Below are 26,741 nucleotides of genomic sequence, written 5' to 3'. Positions count from 1 at the left end.
CACGGGGCGGGACGCGAACACAGCACCGATTTGCTGTGCGGCGACAGCGCTACCCACTTCGCCAACGTGCCGCCCTGCTGATAAACAATGAAACCAAAACCGCACTTGCTGCGCTGCAGTCACTTCCGCAATCGTTGCATTGTGGGGAATGTCGTTTTGGTGCGCGCAAAACACCAGCGGTCCGATGTGGCCTATGGGCCGGTTCTAATAGTAATTAAAAATCCTCCGGCGGGCCATAAATGATTCGCCTTGACTTTGACATATGTAGTCTAGACTAATATGCCTCAGAGGCGATGAAAATGCAATAAGAGTAATATTCTCTATAAAATAGTGTCTGTATTGCCTGGTTACCGACTCAAAACAATTACAGATTTCACACCAAATGTGCTGAAGTGATCTTTTTTTCTCAGGAAAAGTTATTTAAGCTTTTAGCTGCTCAAGTCTCTCGGGTTTACAGGAGAACATGCAGTGCCATCCTAGCAGGACTCACAGATGCGCTTCACCAGAATACGAGAGGAGGAGCGCTCACCAGAGGAGGCTGGGATTTCTGTGAGAGCGACTCCCTTCAGCCCGGCGCATTTTTTTTTTATTCGTGCACTTGTTCCTCCTGAGGCATCCCAGTCCCATCTTCCTTTGGTGGAAGCTGTATTACTTCCCTATCTCGCCTAAGCCTTGGAGTAAACAGAAAGTTGACTTTTGGTTTCGGTGAGCACAATAAATTTCGACCCTGGTAAGAGGATACTGTTGTTCGGCTTTACGTTATTGTTCTTCTTTATAATGTCAGTAGGACGGACAGTACGACTCTAAACAGTCGTCTCCTGGCGTGAATAATATTTTATGCTCTATGTGTTAGCTTTATGGTTTAGCTAGCAAACTTAGCTTAGCTAGCAAAAACTAGCTGTTAACTTTACAAACACGTCATAATTAAGCAGACAGCCTTGTGTTTCCAAAGTGTTGTTCTCTTTACTATTTCAAATCGATATAATCTGAACAGCTGACAAGAACGTCTACGTTTACGTCTTTACGTCTATTTTCCTTTGGCAGGTAGATGACGCCATGCACTTTAATAATATAGTCTGTCGGCCAGTATTAGCTAAATCAACGTTAGCCTAATTGAAGTGACCTGAGATAAATGGAGCAGGCTAGCTAACGTCAAAAAGCTCCTCACGTACAGCTGCATCCATCTCGACTTAACATTATTTGACTTGTATCCGAATAGACATTTATAGTGTATTTATATTTATTGATCAAAGCCGATACTTGTGAAGCTTTCAGTGACTGGGGTTATAAATTCAGATCAGACTCACCCAGCACTTTGGCATTCCTTACATTCCGTCTTCACTGGATGACTCGGAGACCCTAATGGTGTAGTTGTTGTATTTTTTCATTAGTTGCAGAAAGAAAACACGTGGTAGTTTAATACTTGAATTGAAAGTTAATGGTACTCAGCTGAAGCCCAAAGGTATATTATGTAATTCAGGTAAGCATGTTGCAAGGCATGGTGTTGTATTTTAGAAAATACTCTGATCGATGCAGACATTATTGTTCACATTAGAGCGAACAAGAAATCATGCTTATCCTTTGTTGGCTTTCTATCTGTAAAGCACTTTGAAATGTCTTCAGATGTGATAAAGCTCTATATAAATAAAAGGTAATTGATTATTTTAAGGGGGTACAGTATTGTGTTGTTGACTGAATCTGCATGAATTGCTTTAATTTCATTACTTGATTAATTCACAAGGGGCAAAATTAATGTTTTGTCCAAAAGGCATGAGACAGGTCCATGCACATTGGCTGCCCCAGCCACTAAATTATGTTCCTATTATACTGTGTGTAATTAGTTAAAGAAATGTGTGCCAGAGGTGGTCTGAAATATAAAGACACAACTAAAAAAAGGGTTTTTTGTACAGTTCATTCATGTTCTTGTAGTCAGGACAATCGTCTACATCCGCTTATCGACCTTGCAGGTTACGGGTCTGCTGGAGCCTGTCCCAGCTAGCTTTAGGCAAAAGGCGGGTTAAACCCTGATAAGACGCCAGCTCATCACAAGGCTCTGCTTGTACATTCCAAATTGGATAAAAGTGTAAGACATGAATTATTGTGTACGGGATACCAGGGTCACAAGTAATGGGTGAAGCAATGAGGCTGATCATTCTTTTCTTGCAATATTAAGTTTTATCACTGTAGGTTACCTGAGACCAGTGTTGCGTTATATACACACACACACACACACACACACACACACACACACACACACACACACACACACACACACACACACACACACACGTCACTTCTCTGTCAAATCTGGGACTTGTTTAGAGTGGATTGACCCTCTTTATTTTGACAGAAACAAGCTGGTTCGTGTTAACAGTACACTATGCTAAAGTAAAAGACACATCAAGTATCTAAAATCAAGCTGGTGGATGAGGAGGCAGTGCAGGAGAGGTTGCTTACACCATTATTTGGTATTACTGTTATTGGCAAAATATACCTCTGGTGATTTGAAATAAAAATCTCCTGCAACCTCATAAATTAGAAGCAAGAACAGCTTGAATCACTGGTTTCTTTGTATCAGTCAACTTTTACATCCTCCAAATGGGTTTAGTTTGGTGACTGTTAACTGCCAGTGGTCTGGTTTATTTTGTGTGACAGGAGCAAAAACTTTCTAAGTGACAATTCTTTCTGAAACACAGCATGTAGATGAAGTTTGCCCCCATCTTCCTTTGCCTCTTCTCTCAGGTACTGGGCAGACTTGTTGGTCTTGTTTTGTCTCTTTGAGGGAATGACTTGTATTTCATGCTGCTCTCTTCTCAGTGTGGGTGAATCATTCTAGGTGTGGCTGTCACTCTCAGTGATGGGCTGATCCAAACAATGAAGGTATGGGCCAATAGTATACCAAGAAGCACGGAAACAAGACTATAAAGAAAGTAATATGATACATCTGCTTTGTAAAGGTGCTTAACCATAGCAGTCATGTAAATGGCAAAACGTGATTTTTCAAGTCTACGGACAAGTTTCTTCATCTTTTATTTTTTAGGATAACAAAAAACCCAGCATTCGTTCATTCATCTTCAATGCCCACTTATTTCCACGGTCGCAGGGTTGCTGGAGCCTATCCCAGTGGACTTGGGGCATTACGTAGGGTACACTCCAGGTGCAACGCCTGTGCACCGCAGAAAACCCAGCATATAAAACAGAAATACTTTATTGAAGTACTATAGAACTTTGAAACTAGATTATTGTCTAGTTTAGTGCAAGTGCTGGTCTTTTTCCCCACAGGCTGTATTTTTAATTTCATTTATAGAAAGAAATTTGCCACACTACCTCATGCATGTGATTATGGTACATGGATCACAATGTTAGAGTTATGGTCTTTCTTTCATTTGATCGGTATTTTATTCATTATACCACTTTACCTTAGAGCACATATGTCAAAGTCACGGCCAGCGGGACAGATCTGGCTCGTGATGAATTATTTCTGGCCCAGAGCAGTAACGTATTTTCAGTTATAAATTCAGTTAAATTGTTTATACAAGACGTGATGTCTTGTCTAGTTCAGGCCACTAGTTCAGGCCGCTAGCCGAGTTAGCTGCGGTCTTCACGCTTGTCCATGTCTCTCACTTACGGAACCGTTTTGGCTTTGTCAAACATAGCGGTATATATTCTTTGATTGTGACGGACCTCACGTTGTTGTGTGGGGAACCCCAATGCGTTATTCACCAGTAGTCTAACCGGATGGCCGGATTGTAACGCCTAAGCGACCTTCGTCTTCGCACTCGTCCGTCCCACACACACAGAGCCGTTACGGCTTCGTCGGACACAGCGGTTTGTTTAATTGTGATGGCGAAGAAAAAAAGGGAAAACAGACAAAGTCTGATTTATTATTGTTTTATCATGAAATTTCCATGGGTTCCCGCTAGTGCATTTATCTTGATATTAATGTTTCTCCTTGAAGTTACTGACGGAGCCGTACAAAATATTGCTTTATACATTTTATCATTACATAATATACACTGTGTAAGCTCTTGGTTCAACAGGCTATGTTCATTTCAATATGTTTTAATAAGCATTGAGCCAGTATGGCCCTCGCTTGTAGCAAATCATTTTTTTGGCCCTCCGTGTGTTTGACTTTGACACCCCTGCCCTAGAGCATGGGTCAGCAACCCGTGGCTCTTTAGCGCCACCCTAGCGGCTCCCTGGGGATAAATCAAAAAATGAAAAAATAATACTGAAAAGAAAACAAATAGATATTCTACTCATAGCTGAAAATCTTTACAAACTGTTAAAACACTTTTAATGACACTTTTTATTGAATATGACTATTAGGCCTACATTTCAACATTTCTGTCAACAAAGATTTAGATCATAGACTGCCACACACGTTTTAGCGCAATGCATTGCCAGGCAGGTGGGTGTTAAAAACAAACCAGTGGTTTTAACAGACAGTGCTGTTCTGCGATTATGTTAACTCAGAAGGGCAGGGAAAATTAATATTTAATCATGAATCTCATTATATGTCTGTAACCTACTAGTCATTTTAATAGTATGCTAATATAGGTAACATACACTTACAACCTGTGTTGCCTTCATGTAAGGCTAATACATTTTTGCGGCTCCAGACTAATACGATTTTAGTTTTTTTTGGTCCAATATTGCTCTTTGAACATTTATGGTTGCCGACCCCTGTCCTGGCGGAACGGTGGCGCAGTGGGTAGCACTGTTGCCGCACAGCAAGGCGGTTCCGGGTTCGCTTCCTGCTCTGTGCGGAGGTTGCATTTTCTCCCCGTGTCTGTGTGGGTTCTCTCCAGATTCTCTGGCTTCCTCCCCCCTCCAAAAAACATGTGCTTCAGGTTAATTGGCTGTTCCAAATTGCATGAGGAGTGAGTGTGTGCATGCATGTTCGTCTGTGTCTCTTTGGCTCCACGGTGTACTGGCGTCGCGTCCAGAGTCCCCCCCCCTGCCCGCGTCCTCAGTCTGCGGGGATAGGGTCCAGCTCCCCGCGACTTCCCACAGCGGATGAAGCAGTCCAAGATGAATGAATGAATGAATGACCCGTGCCCTAAATGACCATGGACTTCTGTGCACCTCATCCCTGCTCCCTTAAGGATAAGTCCTACAGCAGGGGTATTCAATTAAAAGTCACAGAGGTCCAGTAAAAAACATGAACATTTTCAGAAAACATAAATAAAAAGTAACTCTTTCAAGGAAAAAATACAAACAGAACTTGAGAGAAAGGGGCATGTGATTAATCTGCAAAATACGGGGAGTGGCACAGAGTGCAGTCTGATGGATGAGACAGTGGTAAGAAATGATATCTGGATTGTCCCCTTTCATCCAGGGCACAGCCCCCCTCTCTTGTAACACCATAGAAGGGGCACCATCTGCGGTGACAGACCATGTGCTTCAGATCTACTTTATGTCCCTCTTTGTCAGCATCTCTTTTATTGCTGCATATATGTCCTCTCCTGTTGTGTGTGTTACATAGTGGTGTTACGCCCAGCAAAGAGCTCCTTATCTTTGTGAAGGAACTTGGCACACACAAAAGCTGAACATTATCAGTAACATCTGTAAACTCATCAACGGCCAAAGATATGAATGGTTCTCTCTGAATAGCTGCATCAAACTGTAATATTTCTGATTTTATGGTTGCTGTTGAAGCTGATATTGGGATTTGTTTGACTTTTTTCACAGACTTTATTTTTCTGTTTTCCCCCAAACAATATCTCAGCAACAGCTTTTAAGCACTTCTTCATAACTGTTCCATCACTAAGAGTTTTTTTTCTCCTCAAAACCACAGTGCCTTTAGTGAACATTCGTTTGCATTGTGCTCGGTTATTTTGCCCTCAGCTCGGACTTCAGGGGATAACTTTGCTCAAAAGTTCTGTGATTTGTTTTGTAGTAGCAATTAATGTTACTTGTTCAGCCCTTATGAGATAAATAGTTTTGAACTGCCTGAAGGAAGATAAACAAATGTTTTTCACTCAATGTTAACCAGCAGTTTTCCTCATCAACGTTTCTTCGTTTGGAGCAAGCCATGCTGTCTTCACTGTCTCCCTTCCTCTGTGCTCTGCTGAAACGGTAAACTCACAGTGGTATAAGGCACTTCCAGGTGCGTTGAGCGCGCAGGAAAACAAACGATCATTTGGGATGAACTGAGTGACGTTATTCCCATATTAACCTAAGTAGCAGCACCCTGTGGTCTATAGCCGTGACTGTCAGTAAAAACGTGCCAAAAAAAATCTATTCTTGTAAATTTGGGCGGCAGTGGCTCAGTGGTAGAGCAGGCGGTGGAGCAGGTCGTCCAATGTTCCAAGATCAGCGGTTCGATTCCCGCTCCCGCCCAAAAATTCCTGGAGTGTGAGCTGTCAGTGGGAGGTGTCAGCTCACCTCTGGAGCACTGCCAAGGCACCCTTGAGCAAGGCACCATCCCCCTTGCGAGCTGCTCATTTAGGCGCTTCACAAAGGGGCTGCCCGCCACTCTACTTCGCATGCTTACAGGCCCCCTTATGTGTGGTTATGTGTTTTACAGGGGCTGTACACACATGCATGATTGTGATTGACTAACATACTAGACTGTGCATTCTTAATTTCCTTCGGGGATTATAACATTATATTAAATTGCTGTTATAATCCGGACAGAACCATCACGCAGTCCGGATCCGGACCATGTTCCACCATTTGGTGATGACTGTCCTACAGGCTTTTCCCCTTTTTGGGGCAGCAGTTTCTTAGCGGTAGAGCAGACGTCTTGAAGACAGATCGCCCAGCCATGGTTTAAGTCTCGCTCCCGCCAGGACATCCCTCGGAGTGGGAGCTGACGGTGTCGGCTCACCTCCCAGCCACTGCCGAGGCGCCCTTGAGCAACCCCCCCGCCCCCCACAAGATGCTCATTGGGGTGCGATCCCCCATGCACAACCCATCACTCTGCTTCCCCCCTATCCTGTTTGCTGTGATTGCATGCCTACAGGCCCCTAGTGTGTTGTGTTCAGGGGCCTGTAAATAACAATGTATGTCAACATGCATGTTACTGAAAAGAGTGTAATGCAAGGAGTGTAAAAGCTAATTTCCCCCATTTCTTCTTCCTCTTTTTTCTTTTCCCCCCATCCTTTCAACTAGACATTCATTTCGACTGGATGGATTGCCAAACATGCTACACTAGATGGTGATTATACTGTAGTTTACAAATATGTTAGCATAAACATGCAAATTTTTGACCGCTTGTATCTGCGAACTTGTTCTTTCAGTCGTGACCCATCGCTCATTACCATAGGTGAGAGTAGGAACAAAGATCAAACGGTAGATGGAGAGCTTTGCCTCTCTGCTTAGCTCCCTCTTTGTTGCAACAGTGTGGTAAAGCGACTGCAATACCATTCCTGCTGCCCCAATTCTCTATCCGGTCTCACATTTCATTGTTCTTTCACTCGTGAACAAGACCCCAAGATACTTAAGCTCGTCCATTTGGAGAAGTACCTCATTCCCCACTCAGAGAAGGCAATCCATCAGTTTCCTGCTAAGAACCATGGTGTCTCCCTTAGAGATAGGGTGAGAAACACTGCTATTTGCAAGAGGCTCAGGGTGGAGTCGATCCTGCTTTGCATGGAAAGGAGTCAGTTACGGTAGTTTGGGCATCTGGTACGAAAGCCTCTGGGGCGCCTCCCTAGGGAGGTGTTCCTGGCACATCCAGCTGGGAAGAGACCTCGGGGCAGACCCAGGTCCAGGTGGAGGGATTATATCTCAACACTGGCCTGAGAACGTCTTGGGAACCACCAGTCTGAGCTTGTTGATGTGGCCAGGGAAAGGGAAGTTTGGGGCTCCTTGTTGAAGCTGCTGCCCCGTGACCAGACTACGGGTGAGTGGATGAAGATGGATGGATGGATAGATTATTAAGTTATGGCATTGCTTAGGCACTAGCTGATTTTTGGAGAGGAACCACTTGAATTTTTTAGGATGAATATGTTTAGGTTGTGTCTGACTTTGAACAACGACTTCTTTAGCTATAAAGCTGTGTCTGGTGAAACTAATGTTTTGTAGTTGGCAGTTTTTGATTGTTTTGCCCCTCGTCAGTCCTATATTTATGTTTATTCATTTTTCAACCTAATTTGTTCCTTATCATTTATGTTACCCTCCATATAAGGAAGCTGTTTAGCAGATCAGATAGCAGATCTGATTGGCCACAAGCTCTACGACTGCAGCTCAGAACACACAGAAATCGTTGTAAAGAATATTGATTCAGCATCTTTTAACCTAAAGGACCATTTAGAACAGGGGTGTCAAACTCATTTTCACCGAGGGCCACATGAGCGTAATGGCTGTCCTCAAAGGGCCACATGTAACTTATAAATGAAACTAAATGTAACTCAGTGTAATGTAACTAAATATAACTACTTGCACAGCAAGGTCACTGAGGGCCATTCCTCTAAACAGGTGTATGCTACTACTATCAGAGTCTACATCAATTTCAGGCAGACTGCCTTTTCTTTCTGCATTTTTCTTAAAAATTTAAATACTTTTTTTTTCTTTTGGGGTCGGGGGGCTGGGGTAAGGTTAGAGGGGACACCGAAGACAGCAAATAACTTTATCCTTGTCTGTACATCATGGAGTTAGGGTCAGGTCTGTCCCCACCAAGAACCAGCTAACAGAATTTAAGATACTTCAATTTGCTCACTTTTTAATTTTTAGACACAATTAAACTCGTCATTTTTTCCTTCTGTTAGCCAGTGTTTGTCATTTTTACTCTAAAGCATTGTGCATATAATGTGGAACAGATTCACTTTGGGTCAAACAGGTATGAAATCTGCAATTTCAGTCCAGAAGAAACACCTAAGAGACTCATAGCATGTTCAAACTAACAAGGGTTTTGATATACCCTTGATAGCCACTGTTCTTAAATCAGCTGTGTTCTCTGGGACACTTGTTTGTTGTGTTTATGGTTGAGAGCTAGTCTGACGTGTGCTGAACCATCAGTTTGTCAAACCAGTTTCCTCTCCACAGGCGAGATGCATGTGCTCCAACCTGTTGTTTGGATTCAGCACTCTCTCCACTTACACCATTCTTCCTTTTGTAGGTAACCTTTTGTTTGAGGGCTTGTGAGTAAGCAAAGTTGGGTAAAGTGCAATCAGAAATTATGTCTTAAGGTATGTTTTTATGGCGTTTCCTATTGTGTAATTATGGTTCATTGAAACTGTCATTGCTTCAAATGTGGCACAAGGTAATATCAGTGTTTTTGTGATCTATTTTGGTATTAACGTTTGTCAAAGTTAATGATTCAAAGATCTCAGTTAATTTGACTGAGAATTTATTTCATAATTTGATGTGTAATTTTACATATATGGATGTCAAAAAATATATGGTTACAAACATTGAGTAATTATTTGAACCTAATTTCCCTCTTCTGTTTTATTGTAATGTATTTGCTTCTCTCTGTCTTTGATCCGCAGAGTTCTGGGGAGAGTGTTTCTCCCTCAGTGTCCTATGGCCACCCATCTTACTCCCTCAGTCCAGGCATGACTGTCACCCCTCATAGCCACAGCACTCAGTCCAGTTCCTCTTATACCTATTCGATCCCTTCCGGATGCACATGGATGAGGTTGAAGGCCTGCGTTTGAAGCTCCCGTCTGAGGAGTCACTGAATTCCCTCTTGGCTGAGCCCATCAATCTAGAAGGTCAGCTACTCTTGGTTACAAAAGAATTACATAACTTTATAAAGAATTTCATCTTATGGGAACTTGAGTTTCAATTTAGATAGTAAACATATCCTTTTTATAATTGTGAAGTTTAGCCTTCGCCTCTGAACCGTGTGTGACCTTAAATGATACAAATTATTGATCATTCAGTGCGTTTTATTCCTCAGACCTTCATTTGTAAAAATATTTAAGAGTATTCACATTTCCAGAGAAATTTTACATTTTTGTGCTGTGTGTTTGTCTTATTATCTTGGTCCTAGTAGTCCTTGGAGGTTGAATCTGAAACAACTGGACATATTTTTAGGGTTTGTAGACACTTCACCATGAGGTTTTTTCAGTGCTGACATGGAAAGGAACAGGCTATTAGCACTTCACTCAAAAATCTCTATTATACATCATTACAATCTTTAGAAAGACTGAAGAAGGATGAGACATGAAATGTCAAGCCCATCACATTCAGCCTTGAAGGATTTTTTTTTTTAAATCTACTTGAAGACAGTCATTGTAGAACCTTGCTGTAGTTGATATAAACATAATGAAAGGGCTATCATCAAATGTCCCAATTGATGAATAATCATGAAAAGGAATTACTAATAACAAAAAATTAATTCATTAATCAAATATGTATACAGGGCGCCCTCGTGCATTAGCGCATCAATGCTCACGACTTCACCTCATCACTGATTTTTGGTAGGTAGTCACATGATGCCGTATGCGCATTGTATTGGCTGACAGCATCCGGAAGTGCCCTAGCTCCGTGAGTCTCGGATTTAAGTGAGACACAAAAGTGCTTTAAACAGTCAATAAGAGTGTGGGGAAAAGTAATACAGATAGAAGGTGGTTTAATATCAGTATGGGGAGGGTTCATAAATGTTTATATTACAGTAAACAATAAGATAAATAGTTTGTCGCTTTATCGCAGAATTTATTTTTTTTTGCGTGTGGTTCCTGGACATATTAACGGCAAAGAACGAGGGTGCACTGTGTACATGTATGTGTGAGATTGTATATAGATATATGTGTGTATGCACACACTGAACACCCAAAACCAGACCTGAAAACTGATGACTACTCAGTTCAGTTTTAAGCTGGTGTAAATCACACAATTAACCCTGTGAGGAAAATGTGCAGCCCTAATAAAGAGTGACTTATGGTGAGCAAAAACTTGGTAAAGGATATTCCATAACAAACGTAAAAAAGAGTACTGTTGGCCTCATTATATTGTTTGCTTATGTTTTGATAAGAAAAGGGTTAATGGGTGCAGCAGTGGTTTAACATTATTTGAAGTTGAAAATCGACACACAGTGTTATTATCATAGTTCATCATCTTTTGGATGTATTTTCTATGTGAAAATATATGTTTAATTCCATGTGAAAACATCCTTATCACAAAATTTATAAAAGGATTAAAAATAAACCTGACCAATAATAATTCATTGAAATTGACACATAGTCGTATGACCACACAGCACAAGGCGTGTTTGGGTCACATTCCAATGACTTGATGTGTCATTCAGATTCCCATTATGATGCGCTTCGAACTGAACTTGAGTTCAGTGCCCAGAACCTCGAGGCAGATTCATGGAGCGTCACTGTGGACCAGAACTACCTTAAGGCCCTGAACAAAGAGGCTGCTGAAAGACAGGATGTCATCTATGGTAGGTTTAGTTTGTCTTAAAAGGATAATTGTATTTATGTGTATTTACTGTATATTAGTGATGGATGATTAAATTCAAGTACTTGATTGTTACCAGGTCTTATTTGCATGATTTATGGGCCTGTTCATTTTCAGCAGCATTTCTATTTGTGGTGCCAATACACCAGAATTCCTTTGTCCAGTTCAGTAGTAAATAACTTGGTCATGGTATATCATTAGTTGTTGTTGAGCGTGTTATGGAATTAGTTAGGGGTACAATTGTTTTTGTATCATTCACAAATTCCTTGATATGTTTCTAAGACCCATTTCAGACTTTATACTGTGTATTCCTCTTCATCCAGAGTTTATCCAGACGGAGATGCACCATGTACGCACCTTAAAAATCCTTCTCCATGTGTACATGTATGAGTTGAAGCAGTGCCTGCTGATAGAGGAGGCCAAGCTGGAACGCCTCTTCCTTGGTGTGGAAGCCCTGCTAAACCTTCACAGCCACTTCCTTAACTGCATGAAATTACGCCAAAAAATAAGTCAACAGGATGGATCCCCAAACTACCAGATCACCCATTTTGGAGATATTATCCTCTCTCAGGTAGAACAAGGATTTATTAATTAAATTCTTTATTTACCCACTCTCATTCTGTTTTTCTGTCACTACATAAACACTGTAAAGTAGCATTTGAATGGATTTGCTCCATTTCAGTTTTTTGGTGATTTTGTGAACCGTGTGGAAATTTCAGTTTCAATTTCACCACCACTGCGGTGTTAGTTTTCAGGTGTACGGGGAGAAAGGCTGATTGAGTGGTACAGTGCTTTCTGCAGTCATTACAATGAAGCCATGAGCTTCTACAAAGAGCATCTGCAGAACAATAAGAAAATGCAGATACTTCTGAGGGTAAGTGAGCTGAAGTCATTGGTTAATTATGTACCGTAATTTCCGGTCTAATGAGCGCACCTGAATATAAGCCACACCAACTAAATATTAAATAAAAAAATTTGTAGATATATAACAGCTATAAACCACAGATGTTCAGGTGTTGTAACATGAGAAATTTCTACAAAATATTTTTAAAAATTACAGCGTCTCCAAGGTCTCACCATTGATTGATGCCAAGTGAACATGCAACAGCTCTGTTTCCTATTTTGACAGCCAGATTACTTGCTTTTAACTCAAATGGTGCATCATATTGCTTTCTTCACATGTTTTCCATCATAATGGGTGTGCATGATGTACAAATGGTCTGATCAAACTATGGTAGTGTCTTCCTGGTTGCATTATCTCCTCCACCTGTCTCTTGCTGAAGTACTTCCTGCTATTGCGCCCCCTGGAGGCTGTTAGCCTGTAAAGATCTATAGAACATCCGCTTCATTGTTTAATCTGCAGGGTTCAAAGTGTGTGGAAAAAAAGTAGTGGCATATGGCCTGAAAATTATGGTATATGATTGTGATTTTCTTCATGACACACTGAGGCCAGTAGTTACGCTTTAAAACTGGGAAAGTGGATTATCTCAACCATCAGTAGCAGCATATAAGAGATAGGCCTTTTCATACCTACCAATGATGTACAGTGATAGACTACTAGAAGAGACTCGCAGGGACAACGCATGAGTCTCCTAAAAACAAAGCTTTACTTTTTATGACAGAAAATTGGTCAGCTGCCTCTTGTGCGAAGGTTGGGAATCCCAGAGTGTTTTCTGTTGGTGACTCAACGCATCACCAAGTATCCTATTCTGGTGGAGAGAATCATACAGAGCACAGAAGGTAAACTCTCACCTCTTACCTGAAAATTAATCCACAGGTCAGTGTATAAAGATAGGTTGATGTGATGTTCTTCACTTTTCAGCTGATACAGATGAATACAATTCTCTGGTACGAAGTTTGGTGCTTATTAAAGACGGCATCTCTCAGGTGAACGATCTGGTCAATCAGTATGAGAAAGCTGCTCGTCTGAGAGAAATCTGCCAACGTCTGGAGCCCAAATCTCTGGGCCGGATGATGAATGGGCAGCTGTTTCGCAGGGAGGATCTCATCCAGGGGAATAGGACACTGCTGCACGAAGGCACTGTCGTTTGGAGATCCTCTGGAAGACAAAAAGGTTTGTTTACTGTCTGCATTTTTCCCAATCAGTTTTTTGTGTATTTATGAATTTTATATAAAAATGTTGCTGTTATATTCTTAATATTAGAGGTAAAATTTGTTTGATAAATATTCTCATTACTTTGAAATGGATACTATATATCAGTATTAAAATCGAAGGGTTTTGGGGTTTTTTTTGCTTCATCCAGCATTTCTTGGTTTGAGTAGATTTTTTTTGTGCATTGCATGTCAGTTAAACCATCTAATCATCTACATCTTTATCACAGTGCAAGAACGCAGAAGAAGACATACTGTCCGTAACTCTGGTTGTAAACTTGACTCAAGGTTTCTTTGTCCAGTCTGGGCCATAATGCTCCACTTCAGAACAACTACAATGTCCCTCTTGAGCATTGTAGGATGTTATGTGAATGTCCATTATGTATGCTTTCAGTGAGATAACTCCACAAACTTGATTTTGATGATATTTCATTGAAAAGTAGATCTTGGGCTGAGAAAGACTGTTTTGTTGGTCTACTTGTGATTGACTTGTATTTATGGATGGGTTTTGGTCTACATTTGTGGAGGTAATAAGTCATTCATAGATCATTGTTACAGCAAAAACATAATCTTTGGGGTTTTTTTCGAAGGAAGGTTGAACTTTGGGTTTAATAGTTATTATGGAACCTGAAAGAAGTCATACGGCAGTATACTATGTCACTAAGTGTGCATGACTGGCAGTCATTTGATTTTGAGCAGCATTCGTCTCCCTGCAGACATCCATGCTGTACTGCTGTCAGACGTTCTCCTCCTCCTACAAGAGAAAGATCAGAAGCTCGTGTTTGCTGCTGTGGTGAGTTCTTTTTCCAGTTTTTCCACGTGGACATGAGCAATTTAAGTGTATGTTGCTGACTTCTCTTCAAATCACTTCATCAACATGTCATTATGTCTGAGATTTATATCTCTATCATGAAAATAATTTGAACAACAATTAATACCTGCTGATTTGTCATGCAGGATAACAAACCACCGGTTATCTCCCTTCAAAAGCTGATAATTCGGGAAGTTGCTCATGAAGACAAAGGCATGTACCTTATTTCTACATGCACCACTAGCATGCCAGAGATGTATGAGATCCACACAGGCTCCAGAGAAGAGTGCATCGCATGGACAAGTCTGATATGGGAAGCCATTAACCGGTAAGCCGAGGAAGAGATGTGAACAAAAGAGGGATATTCAGAAACTAAATGTTTATTTTGTTATTATTAGGACAGCAAGTACCTGGTAGAATGACTGAAATTATTCATTTTGACATTGGTGCAATTTCCTCCGGGATTATTAAAGTATCTATCTATCTATCTATCGGTCTATTTTTTTGTTGTGGTACTGGCACATGGCAATTATGTTATTAGGTACGTGAGTGCCTTGTGTGCAAAGCTAATTTTACATGTGTGTGTGTCTGTTTGATGTAGATACAGATGCAGTATTTGCTTTGAGGATGTTGATAGAGAAGAACAGAGAAGGCCAGAAGGAGTTTCATTGGATCTACAAAAACACAACAATACCACAGTTCCAGAGAGGAACTGTGGTATTGTTTGAGGAAGTCTGGAGTGGCACACATGTTAAAGCGGTACAGGACATTTATGAGGACTGTAAGACAGTGGTGAGGTGTGCTGTAGGTGTGACAAGGGAGTTCAAGGGATCAGATGTCAGCCCATTTTTGTTCACTATGGTGATGGACAGGCTTACAGATGAGGTTAGACCGGAATCTCGATGGACTATGATGTTTGCAGATGACATTGTGATCTGCAGTGAGAGCAGGGAACAGGTGGAGGAGAAGCTAGAGAGGTGGAGGTTTGTCTTGGAAAGGAGAGGAATGAAGGTTAGCCGTAGTAAGACAAGAGTACATGTGTGTGAATGAGATGGACCCAAGTGGAAGAGTGAGGTTAAGAGATCAAGAAGATGGAGGATTTTAAGCACTTAGGGTCCACATTCCAAAGCAATGGGGAGTGTGGAAAAGAAGTGAAGAAGTGTGTACAGGCAGGATGGAACGGGTGGAGAAGAATTTCAGGTGTGAAATGTGATAGAAGAGTTTCAGCTAAAATGAAAGGAAATGTGTACAAAACTGATGAGACCAGCAATTATGTTTGGCCAATAGTCAGTGTCACTGAGGAAAAGAAAGGAGACAGAGCTGGAGGTAGCAAAGCTGAAGATGCTGAGGTTCTCTTTAGGAGTGACCAGGATGGATAGGATCATGAATGAGTACATCAGAGGGACAGCACATGTTAGAGGTTTTGGAGATAAAGTCAGAGAGGCCAGACTGAGATGGTTTGGACATGTCCAGAGGAGAGATAGTGAATAATTTGATAGATGGATGCTGAGTTTTGAACTGCCAGGCAGGAGGCCTAGAGGAAGACCAAAGAGGAGGTTTATGGATGTGGTGAAAGAGGACATGAAGGTAGTTGGTGTGAGAGAAGAGGATGCTGACGACAGGGTTAGATGGAGGCAACTGATTTGATGTCCGGCCCCTGAAGGAAAAGAAGGAAGAGTGTGTGTCGGCGTGAATTAGTATAGATGTATATATTCATATATGTACAGGTATTATATATATACTGTATATGTATATGCACATGCATTACCTGAATATGACAATTATGAAAAAGTTTTCTGTGTAATTCAGTGGTCCAGAGGAGGAGCTGCTCTGTCAACTGACAACTGCACTGCAACAATTCCAAGGTATGGCAGTCAAGATCAAACTACTAAAGCACACAGAGAAGCTTAGCAGTCGTCAAAGCTTATATAATAATAAAAAATGATAAGGCAGTCACAGACTGCAACATCTCGCGACACCCCTAAATTCAAAATTTTACCCTGACCTACTTGCATAGGTCAAAGATCAAACCTAGTGCTCTCACCTACTGTCATTTATCGAAGCACTAGCTTTGATCTATGGTCTTACACTAGCCTTCTTCCGTCTTTCTATCTGATTCCTGTGTAAAAAAAGTTTGAAATTTGACCTTGACCTTTTTCTCAAGGTCAAAATCATCTCATTTTCATCCCCTTTGCCACCTGAGTAATGTGTTTTTTGTTTCATCTTTCTATCTGCAACAGTTGCGAAGATATTTGGTGGACTAACTAACGAACTAACGGACACACTAACACTGATAATCACTATACATCACCACTTTGAAGCGGTATTTACTAATAACTAGGAAATAGGCAGTCACAGACTGCAACATCCCGCGACACCCGTGAATTCAAAATTTTAGCCTGACCTACTTTCATAGGTCATATAATGAAAGACCCTTGATCCAACTAGTGCACAGACTAGTTTATATGGAGGTCAGTGTGACTAAGACCATATATCAAAGCTAGTGTATAGGTAGATCAAAGCTAATGCTTTGATATAGGGTCTTACTCACACTGGCCTTGTACAAAAGTTGAAATTTGACGGTGAACTACTTTTCTCAAGGTCACTCAATCAATCAATCAGTCACCTTTTATTTATATAGCGCTTTATCACATCTGAAGACATTTCAAAGCGCTTTACAGATAGAAAGCAAACATGCAGATTTCATGTTCACTCTAAATTGAACAATAATGTCTGCATCGATCAGAAGGTCATCATCTCACTTTCATCCCCTTTGCCGCCCAAGTAATGTGCTTTTTGGTTCATCTTTCTATCTGCAAAGATATTTGGTTGACGAACGGACGGACGAACACACAACACTGACAATTGCAATACATCGCCGCTTTGAAGCGGGATGTAATAATGATAATAATCTTCTTTTCGGCTTTTCCCTTCAGGGGTCGCCACAGCGAATCAGTTGCCTCCATCTAACCCTGTCTTCTGTCCTCTTCTCTCACACCAACTACCTTCATGTCCTCTTTCACTACATCCATAAACCTCCACTTTGGTCTTCCCCAAGGCCTCCTGCCTGACAGTTCAAAACTCAGCATCTTTCTACCAATATATTCACTATCTCTCCTCTGGACATGTCCAAACCATCTCAGTCTGGCATCTCTGACTTTATCTCCAAAACCTCTAACATGTGCTGTCCCTCTGATGTACTCATTCATGATGCTATCCATCCCGATCACTCCCAAAGAGAATCTCAGCATCTTCCTCTCTGCTACCTCCAGCTCTGCCTCCTGTCTTTTCCTCAGTGACACTGTCTCCAGGCCAAACAACATCGCTGGTCTCACCACAGTTTTGTACACCTTTCCTTTCATTTTAGCTGAAACTCTTCTATCACACATCACATCTGACAATTTCCTCCACCCGTTCCATCCTGCCTGTACACGCCTCTTCACCTCTTTTCCACACTCTCCATTGCTCTAGACTGTTGACCCGAAAGTACTTAAAATCTTCCACCTTTTTGATCTCTTCTCCCTGTAACCTCCCTCTGATTCACACACATGTACTCTGTCTTACTGCGGCTAACCTTCATTCCTCTCCTTTCCAGGACAAACCTCCACCTTTCTAGCTTCTCCTCCACCTGTTCCCTGCTCTCACTACAGATCACAATGTCATCTGCAAACATCATAGTCCATGGAGATTCCTGTCTAACCTCATCTGTCAGCCTGTCCATCACCATGGCAAACAAGAAGAAGATGATCCCTGATGCAGTCCCACCTCCACATTGAACACATCTGTCACACCTACAGCACACCTCACCACTGTCTTACAGTCCTCATACATGTCCTGCACCGCTCTAACATACTTTTCTGCCACTCCAGACTTCCTCATACAATACCAGTTCCTCTCTGGGCACCCTGTCATCAGCTTTATCCAGATCTACAAAGACATAATGCAGCTCTCTCTGGCCTTGTCTGTTCTTCTCTATCAACATCCTCAAAGCATATACTGCATTTGTAGTACTTTTTTTTGGCAAGAAACCATACTGCTGCTCACAAATGCTCACTTCTATCCTTGTTCTAGCTTCAACTATTCTTTTCCATAACTTTATTGTATGACTCATCAGCTTTTTTTCTCTAGTTGCCACAACTCTGCACATCTCCCTTGTTCTTAAAAATGGGAACCAGCACACTTCTCCTCCATTCCTCAGGCATCTTCTCACTATCTAAGATCCTGTTGAACAATCCAGTTAGAAACTGCCACCTCTCCTCGACACTTCCGTATCGCCACAGGTATACTGTATCAGCAGGACCGAGTGACTTTTCACTCTTCATCCTCTTCAATGCCCTCCTCACTTCATCCTGACTAATCTTTGCTACATCCTCTTGTAGTCTTTGTTCTCTCTCATTTTCTTTGTTCATCAACTCTTCAAAGTACTCGTTCCATCTTCCCATCATACTACTGGCACCTGTCAATACACTTCCATCCCTATCCTTAATCACCCTAACCTGCTGCAGGTCCTTCCCATCTCTGTCTCTCTCTGTCTTGCCAACCTGTATAAATCGGTCTCTCCCTCCTTACTGTCCAACCTAGCATACAAGTCATCATAAGCCCCTTGTTTGGCTTTTCACCTTACAATGCATCTCCCTGTACTCCTGTCTACTCTCCTCAGTCCTCTCAGGGTCCCACTTCGTCTTAGCTAACCTCTTTCTCTGTATACTCCTGTACCTCCTCATTCCACCACCAAGTCTCCTTATCTACTTTCCTTCCAGATGACACACCAAGTACTCTCCTACCTGTCTCCCTGATCACATTAGCTGTAGTTTTCCAGTCATCTGGAAGCACCTCCTGACCACCCAGAGGCTGTCTTAGCTCCTTCCTAAAAGTCATGCAACAGACTTCCATTTTCAGCTTCCATCATTTCATCCTCTGCTCTGCCTTTGCCCTCTCCATCTTCCTCACTGCCAGAGTCATCCTACACACCACCATCCTATGCTGTTTGGATACACTGTCGCCTACCACTACTTTGCAGTCACTGATCTCCTTCAGATTACACCGTCTACACAAGATGTAGTCTACCTGTGTACTCCTACCTACCTCCTATATTGGTCACCTTAGTTCCTGCCTCTTCTGGAAGAAAGTATTCAATATACCCGTTTCCATCCTTTTTGGAAAGTCAACTACCATAAGTCTGCACCAATGACAACTCTCACTTGTAGGCATGCTCTGCATCACTTCATCAAAGTCCAACCAGAATTTCTCCTTCTCCTCCAGCTCACATCCCACTAACAACATTGACCATCACACCTTCGATTTCTAGCTTCAGACTCATCACTCTTTTTACTTCCAGGATATTCCTAACAAACCCCTTCTTCAACACCACTCCTACTCCATTTCTCTTCTTGTCTTCATCATACTGTATAAGAATAACTTGAAACGTGCTCCTAAACTTCTAGCCTTGCTACCTTTCCACATAGTCTCCTAGGCAGACAGTATGTTTACTTTCCTCCTCTGCATCATGTCAACCAGCTCTCTACCTTTTCCTGTCAAAGTTCCAACATTCAACGTCCCTACTCTCAGTCCTAAACTCTTGGCGTTCCTCTTCTCCCTCTCTCCTATGAAAACTCTTTCCTCCTCTCCTTCAACCAACAGTAGTCGAATTTCCACGGGCACCCTGTAGGTGAACAGCACCGATGGCGGTCGTTGTTAACCCGGGCCTCGACCGATCCTGTATGGAAGCCATAGACTTGATTTGCATGTTTGATTTGGCTAAAGTTTGACATCGGATGCCCTTCCTGACTATAACAACAATAATAATGAATCACATTTATATAGCGCTTTTCTAGACACCCAAAGACGCAGTGGAACCATTCACTCTGACCTTTTATGCTCTCGCGGGCCACATAAAATGATGTGGGGGGCCACATTTGGCCCCCGGGCCTTGAGTTTGACACATGTGGCCTAAAGGATGAGTGAAGACTGTGGACTCCTTTTTCTGTTAAGGAGAGCTGAAGGGTGGAGTTCTGACAATAAGTCCCATCCCATCACTTTTTAAATACACTGCTCATATTATAAGCTGAATCATATTGTTTACACGTAGATCAGTTCCTTAACAGATTAATAAGAAAATGTTTTACCATAATACTTTGGAAATGAGGATTTACTGCATGAAATTTTTTTTTTTAAGATTATAGGATTATTTGGTATTTAATTTCAAACTTGGTTTGTAATTTCAAACACAAGCTAGTGCTGATGTCAAAACATTTATATTCATATTAAGTAACAGTTTTTCCACAATTTTATATATATATATGTGTGTGTGTGTATGTGTGTGTGTGTGTGTATATATATATATATATATATATATATATATATATATATATATACTGTATATAAATGTATGTATAAAAAAAAAGATGTTCTGTAGTTCAATTTTGTATACGGAGATGCTAGTGTGGAAGTATTGATCATAATGTAGTGATGGGACTTTATAGGATAAGGGGTCTCCACATGTAGGTCCAAATGTTGATTATTAGGGGCAACAGTGGCTCATGGTAGAGCAGGTTTGATTTCCGCTCCCGCTCCCCTAGTCACCTCGTTGTGTCCTTGGGCAAGACCCTTCACTAGTTTCCCTTCGGGGATTACTCGAGTATATAAAAAATGTATCTTCCCTAGCCTCCAGTGAAGGACTCGCTGGTGTGTGAATGTGTGTGATTGTTCTGGTGGTGGTTGGAGAGGCCATTGGCACGGATTGGCTGCCACGTTTCTGTCAGTTTGCCCCAGGGCTACACATGTAGTCCACCATCACTGAGTATGAATGAGGAGTGAATGAATAATATATCCACTGTAAAGCGACTTTCAGTGCCTAGAAAAGAGCTTTATAAATCTAATCCATTATTATCCATGTAATAAAATCACTGAAAGAGGCGAGGTCAGTCAACTTGCTGCTTTATGTCCACTTTATGCACAAATCTAACTTGTTTCTTCTATACTGTTGCTTTTTAGATGAACTGAAGGTACGAGATGACCGTATAATTAAAAGTCTGACAGAAAAGCAGCAGATCTTTGCTGATCTCTATAAAACTATGATGGGGCAAGAAAGCCCACACAATGGTCTCCTGCTCCGAGGAGACACCACTGACCTCCAACAGGGGGAGATGCTGCTTAATGGAGCAATTGTTGAAGGTAAGAAGCAGCTAGTGTGTAATGACTTGAAAAAAAGAGGTAATATTCAGTATTTACAGTTTTTTCTCCATTGGGGTTGGTCATGAAAACAAAATGAACATTGCATACGTGAATTAGTTTCATTTTCTATCATTTAGCCAAGTCGTGTGCTTATGCTGACTTTCAAGGAGGAGATTAAGGACTTTTTTTATTTGCAGTTGAAAACCTGCAGAACCTGCTCTTAATGATAAAAGAACCAAACAATCCTAAGGATGAGAATAAGATGCATGAGGCACAGTGCAGAAGCACAGAGACTTGTGAAGTGGCAGACAGTAACGCTGCTGGAAGCACTGTAAAAGGTAAGCAGACGTAAATGACATCATGACATCACTTCATATGCAATTTCCTCCGGGATTAATAAAGTATCTATCTATCTATCTATCTATCTATCTATCTATCTATCTATCTATCTATCTATCTATCTATCTATCTATCTATCTATCTATCTATCTATCTATCTATCTATCTATCTATCTATCTATCTATCTATCTATCTATCTATCTATCTATCTATCTATCTATCTATCTATCTATCTATCTATCTATCTATCTATCTATCTATCTATCTATCTATCTATCTATCTATCTATCTATCTATCTATCTATCTATCTATCTCATGCACATCAGTGTCACTGTGTTGACAGAAAAGTCCAGAAAAGGAGTTCCAGTCAAACAGATAATATTTCACAAACCTTTCAGTTTTAGATTCTGTTTCTTACAGGGTCAGTATTGCAACATTTCTGACTTGCATTTTTATTGAGGTACTCGAAGGATTTCAGCAAGTGTTTCTTCTGAACTCTTTCATCAATGAGAAAAATGTTAGTTAGTTGCCACTTAGACATGACTGTACATTTAATATTTGTGTTAAACATCTCCATTGTCGGCAAATCCTACCAACCTGCAATTGGTACCGTTGTACATTCTGTCCCAGCAACAATAATGAAACTATAGTCATAGTCACATCCTGCGAAGCGGTGATGTAATTGTCAGTGTTTGTATGTTCGTCCGTCTGTCCGTTCGTCCACCAAATATCTTCGCAACAATTGCAGATAGAAAGATGAAACAAAAAACACATTACTCAGGCGGCAAACGGAATGAAAACGAAATGATGACCTTGACCTTGAGAAAACTAGGTCAAAGTCAAATTTCAACTTTTGTACACCCAGGAACCGGATAAAATAGAAAGACGAGATGGTCATTTTGAGTAAGACAGTAGATCAAAGCACTAGCTTTGATCTATGGGTATTTTCTATACTGAGATATTTTTGCACATATATTAGGAACCGGATAAGAATGAAAGACGAAACAAAAGCCGTTATATTCAGGGAAGCAAGGGGATCAAAATTTGACCACAACCTTGACCTTGAAAAACTAGGTCAAGGTTGCATTTTCACTTTTATACCTTTTTAGTTACATATCTCTGAAACCTCATGACAGATAGAATGTACCAGTTACATGTTGTATAATGGGTCTTTTATTAAATGATCCTGACCTATGAAAGTAGGTCAGGGTAAAATTTTGAATTTAGGGATGTTGCTGGATGTTGCAGTCTCTGACTGCCTAGTTTACTTTGAATGTGTGTGCTTTAATTAGACGGTGATGGAGCTGAGAGCCCAGATGACAGCAACGAGTATTCAGTGGACAGTGTCAGCACCATCAGAGACCCTCAGCACCAGGAAATGTACAGCTCAGAGAGCCTGGAAGAGTCTGTGAGTGACAAATGGAAAGAATATAAAGTTGATTCTGGTGGTGACAGTTGTTGAGGCATTATCATGGTATGTGTTAATTTGCTTCAAGGCTGATGACACACAACTGGAAAATGGCAATTTAACCACCAGTAATTTCCTCAATCTAGAGGTAACTCTATCAGATATTCTTATCTTACTTCCTTTGCTGTTTCATGTTAATACTTTCCATTGTGATTGCTCTTTTCTATAGGTATGTGACAGGATAATTCTGCTAGCACAGAGACTATACAGTTTACAAGTAAGACAGCTTTGATTATTCTGACATTTGTTTTATTCACTAGACTTCATTTCTAAAAGTTTTTTGGCAATTTTTTTAAGCTGAATGTGCATGAAAATAAAATGTGTTTGCCGTTGGTAGATTGTTGTGAATTCTCACATGTTTGTATCAAATCTTTCACTGTGCAGGCAATCATTGTTCAGCAGGACAGCCTGATTGAGCTGCAACACACTTTTCAGTCCAAGAGTAAACAGAATGCTCGTCATTACAGCAGCGTGCTACTTGAGCAGGAGAGGCAACGCCACTTAGAGAAGCATAAGCAGGAACTTGCCAATTTGCACAAGTTGCAGGCCCAGCATCGAGATGAACAGCAGCACTGGGAGAAGGAGCGCGAACGGCAGAGGATGCAGATCAAGGTTCTGGAAGAACAGCTGCAGAGGAGGGAGGATGAATGCCAAAAGTGGGAGGAGGAGCTCAATGAGGAGAAGAACGAGCTGAAGATCCAGAGGGGAAATTATCAGCAAGACCTGGAGAGGCTGAGGGAATCTGCAAAGGCAGTAGATAAGGAGAAGGAGCGTGTTTCTCAGGAGAAGGAACTTGTTGATCTCGAGAAGGAGCGTCTGCAGGAGAAAAGAAAGAAGCTCTTCCCCAACCAAGGATCCTCCACTTATGATGATCCTGCACAAGTAAGCAATTGGATATGAACTTAGTTAACCAACAGTTATCAACAATTTGTGTTCATCTATTCTTGTACTTTGAATGCTGGCTTAAATTTAAAATACATATTGGCAAATATTGTCACTCTAATTTCTGTTATATAAATTAGTCAGGGAATATCCAGCTTGCAAAATCTACGGAACAACTATGGTTTAAAATCTTCAGAAGCAAGATAATCCAAATAAATGAGCCAAAATTGGTTGAAAGTTTTGATCAATGACTTGATGATGTTTCACATCCAATTTATTGGAGTCAAGGAATTGCAGTGGAGAGGTTTGTATTTTGAAACCATCAAAATTCCAGTCTGCCTTGAGGTCAAACATGAAAGGTGATGGTCAGTCCAATTTGGGTTTCCCATACTGCAGAAATGTGAACATGGTAGGTATAGGAGCCAAATGATGCTTTGGGTCTCCTGAAGATAATTGGACAAAAGGTATATACAGGAACCAATTGGCGGCAGGGTGGGGTTTCTCCACCCGGAAGCATAGTTTTTGACCGTTGACATTGTGATATTTCGATGTGAACTAACTATTGGACAAGTTAAATGGTAAATAAACGGAACATTCAAGAAAAAGTAAGCTTGTCGGATTTAATTGGGGAATCGCGTCAACTACTCAAGAGTGGTGGAAACCTCAGTGGCTTCGAGCATGGCTTAGCTTCTACAGTAGGTTCTATGAAAGAGAACCGACTGTTCCTGTTGATATGAATGGTCAAGCTTAAGTGAGGAAAAGACAATTTTTCCTATTTTCCTATTATATAATCAGCTGATTACGCACAAATGACAATATAGTAATGAACATTGAAGTGCTGCCTTTAAATGATTACTTTCACTGAAAGTGGGAAATTAATTTACAATATAAACGATACACTGGAATCAGTGTGTCACCATGATCTTCACAGGTAGAAGACCAGTCTGTAAAGCTCCCTGAAATAAATTTGAGAAAAGCCTCTCCACTTTCTCCTTAGTTCTGGAGTCATTCTACTTACCAGTCATTCCGAGGAATCACAACAAATGGAGGTGGAAATCTGATTTTACCGGCAAAGCACCTCTCCTTGTCGATGACGTTGGATCCCTCAGAAATTCCTCCAAAGGTTCCACCACGCAAGGAAAGCATCAGCCCCCAACCGACCAAGCCTGAACTACCCATCCAACTGGTCAGCACCACCAACGAGGTGAACAAACCTGCACCTGTACAGCAGCAGATCCCTACCAAGCTGGCTGCTCTGTCCAAGGGAAAGGAGAAAAGCAATAAATCTAAGGGGGCTCACCAGAGAACACACAGTGCAGGTCAGGACATAAAACTCTTTATTTGACCCTTTCACTGAAACATGCAATTGTAATAAAGTTTTAGTTTTATTTTTTAATAATAGTTTAATCACAGTTGTTATAAACTGTTCATTTACACTTAAGAAAAGACTTCGAGACTTCAAAACAACAGCTGTTAAGTATACATAGAGAAATATTTGCAAAGTCACCAAATTATTTGAAACATTTAGCTGCTGCTGAACTGTTTCCCTGTCTGTTAGATTTACACTAAGAACAACACAAGTTAAATCAGCATTCATGTTCGAATGCCTTTAAGATTTGTTTCATGTGTCGTATCCACTTGTGTCCTTTGACATTCAGCCTCTATAGATGTGAGTCAGGTGGTACCCATCAGAGCAACCGATAAAGGAGGAGGCAGTCTCAGAGCCAAAAGGAACAACAGTCCTCAAAGAATCCACCAGTTAGGGACCTTCAACTCACCAGGATCTGCTCACAGTGTGAAAACATCTCAGTCCTTCAGCACATACAAGGGTAGAAGTGATACTCCTCCACCAGTACCTCCTCCATTTCCCAAAGAAGTTCTTGAAAAAGGCAAAGAGAAGGTAATATATCTTTAATGCAGAACAAGAAATGGATTCTCACAGAAAGACTATGGACCTTTTTTTTAAAGGCATCGGAGCTAAATTCTCGATGTACATGTGCTTTTAGTAAAGGTTTAAGGCACCTTTCATAGAATGTAATCACTGGAAAATCATCTGTTTGCTTTCCAAATTGGCTGACATGAAAAGAAAAACAGGTTGGTCAAAAATGTAAAATCGTGCCTCATCAAACAATATCTTTGTTAAGATAGTGTTTGATGGAAAAGCAAAAACAGAGTTTGCCAAAGACTTTTTTAAGAAGCTTTTTGAATCAATTTTTAAAATGTAGGTTGTCTTGAACCATTCAATTACATAAGATATGGATTTGGAGAGTTTACACTTTTTTAGATATCAGTTGCCAAAAATCAGTAGGATATATGCAAGAAAATATATGCGTATAGTATCAAGTGTTCTTGACAGTCCATGGCGCTGTACCAGCAGGGTTATTTCAGACAACTGTTGGACACATTTGTTACAATGTCAGAGAACTATTGTCATTTATTCATTATTGATAATGTCACGAAGTAACTTAAAATTTAGCGTTATATTGATGATTATCTCTGATAATGACATTTTGACTGCTATGATCTATTGATTTTAAGTTTATCCCAAATCCCAACTAATGGGTCATGGAATTAAAACATGTCGTTATTCACA

General features: G+C 40.9%; 1 protein-coding gene across 1 annotated transcript; it reads left to right on the top strand.

The window, feature by feature from the left end:
- Positions 1-608: 608 nt before the first annotated feature.
- On the top strand, positions 609-26,741 carry arhgef18a (rho/rac guanine nucleotide exchange factor (GEF) 18a). The gene is given in 20 exon segments (XM_068341477.1): positions 609-730; positions 2,818-2,880; positions 9,441-9,573; positions 9,576-9,665; positions 11,204-11,344; positions 11,685-11,932; positions 12,110-12,235; positions 12,984-13,101; positions 13,184-13,435; positions 14,190-14,266; positions 14,431-14,612; positions 16,094-16,149; positions 21,278-21,457; positions 21,655-21,795; positions 23,091-23,206; positions 23,295-23,354; positions 23,436-23,483; positions 23,651-24,148; positions 25,146-25,467; positions 25,807-26,741. Coding segments are annotated over 19 exon segments (3,051 nt in total). The 5' UTR covers positions 609-730; positions 2,818-2,874; the 3' UTR covers positions 26,064-26,741.

Source organism: Antennarius striatus, chromosome 18 (genome assembly GCF_040054535.1).
Source record: "Antennarius striatus isolate MH-2024 chromosome 18, ASM4005453v1, whole genome shotgun sequence".
Classification (NCBI taxonomy): Eukaryota; Metazoa; Chordata; class Actinopteri; order Lophiiformes; family Antennariidae; genus Antennarius; species Antennarius striatus.
Note: the sequence above shows the minus strand (reverse complement) of the source record. Positions and strands in the feature narration are given on the sequence as shown.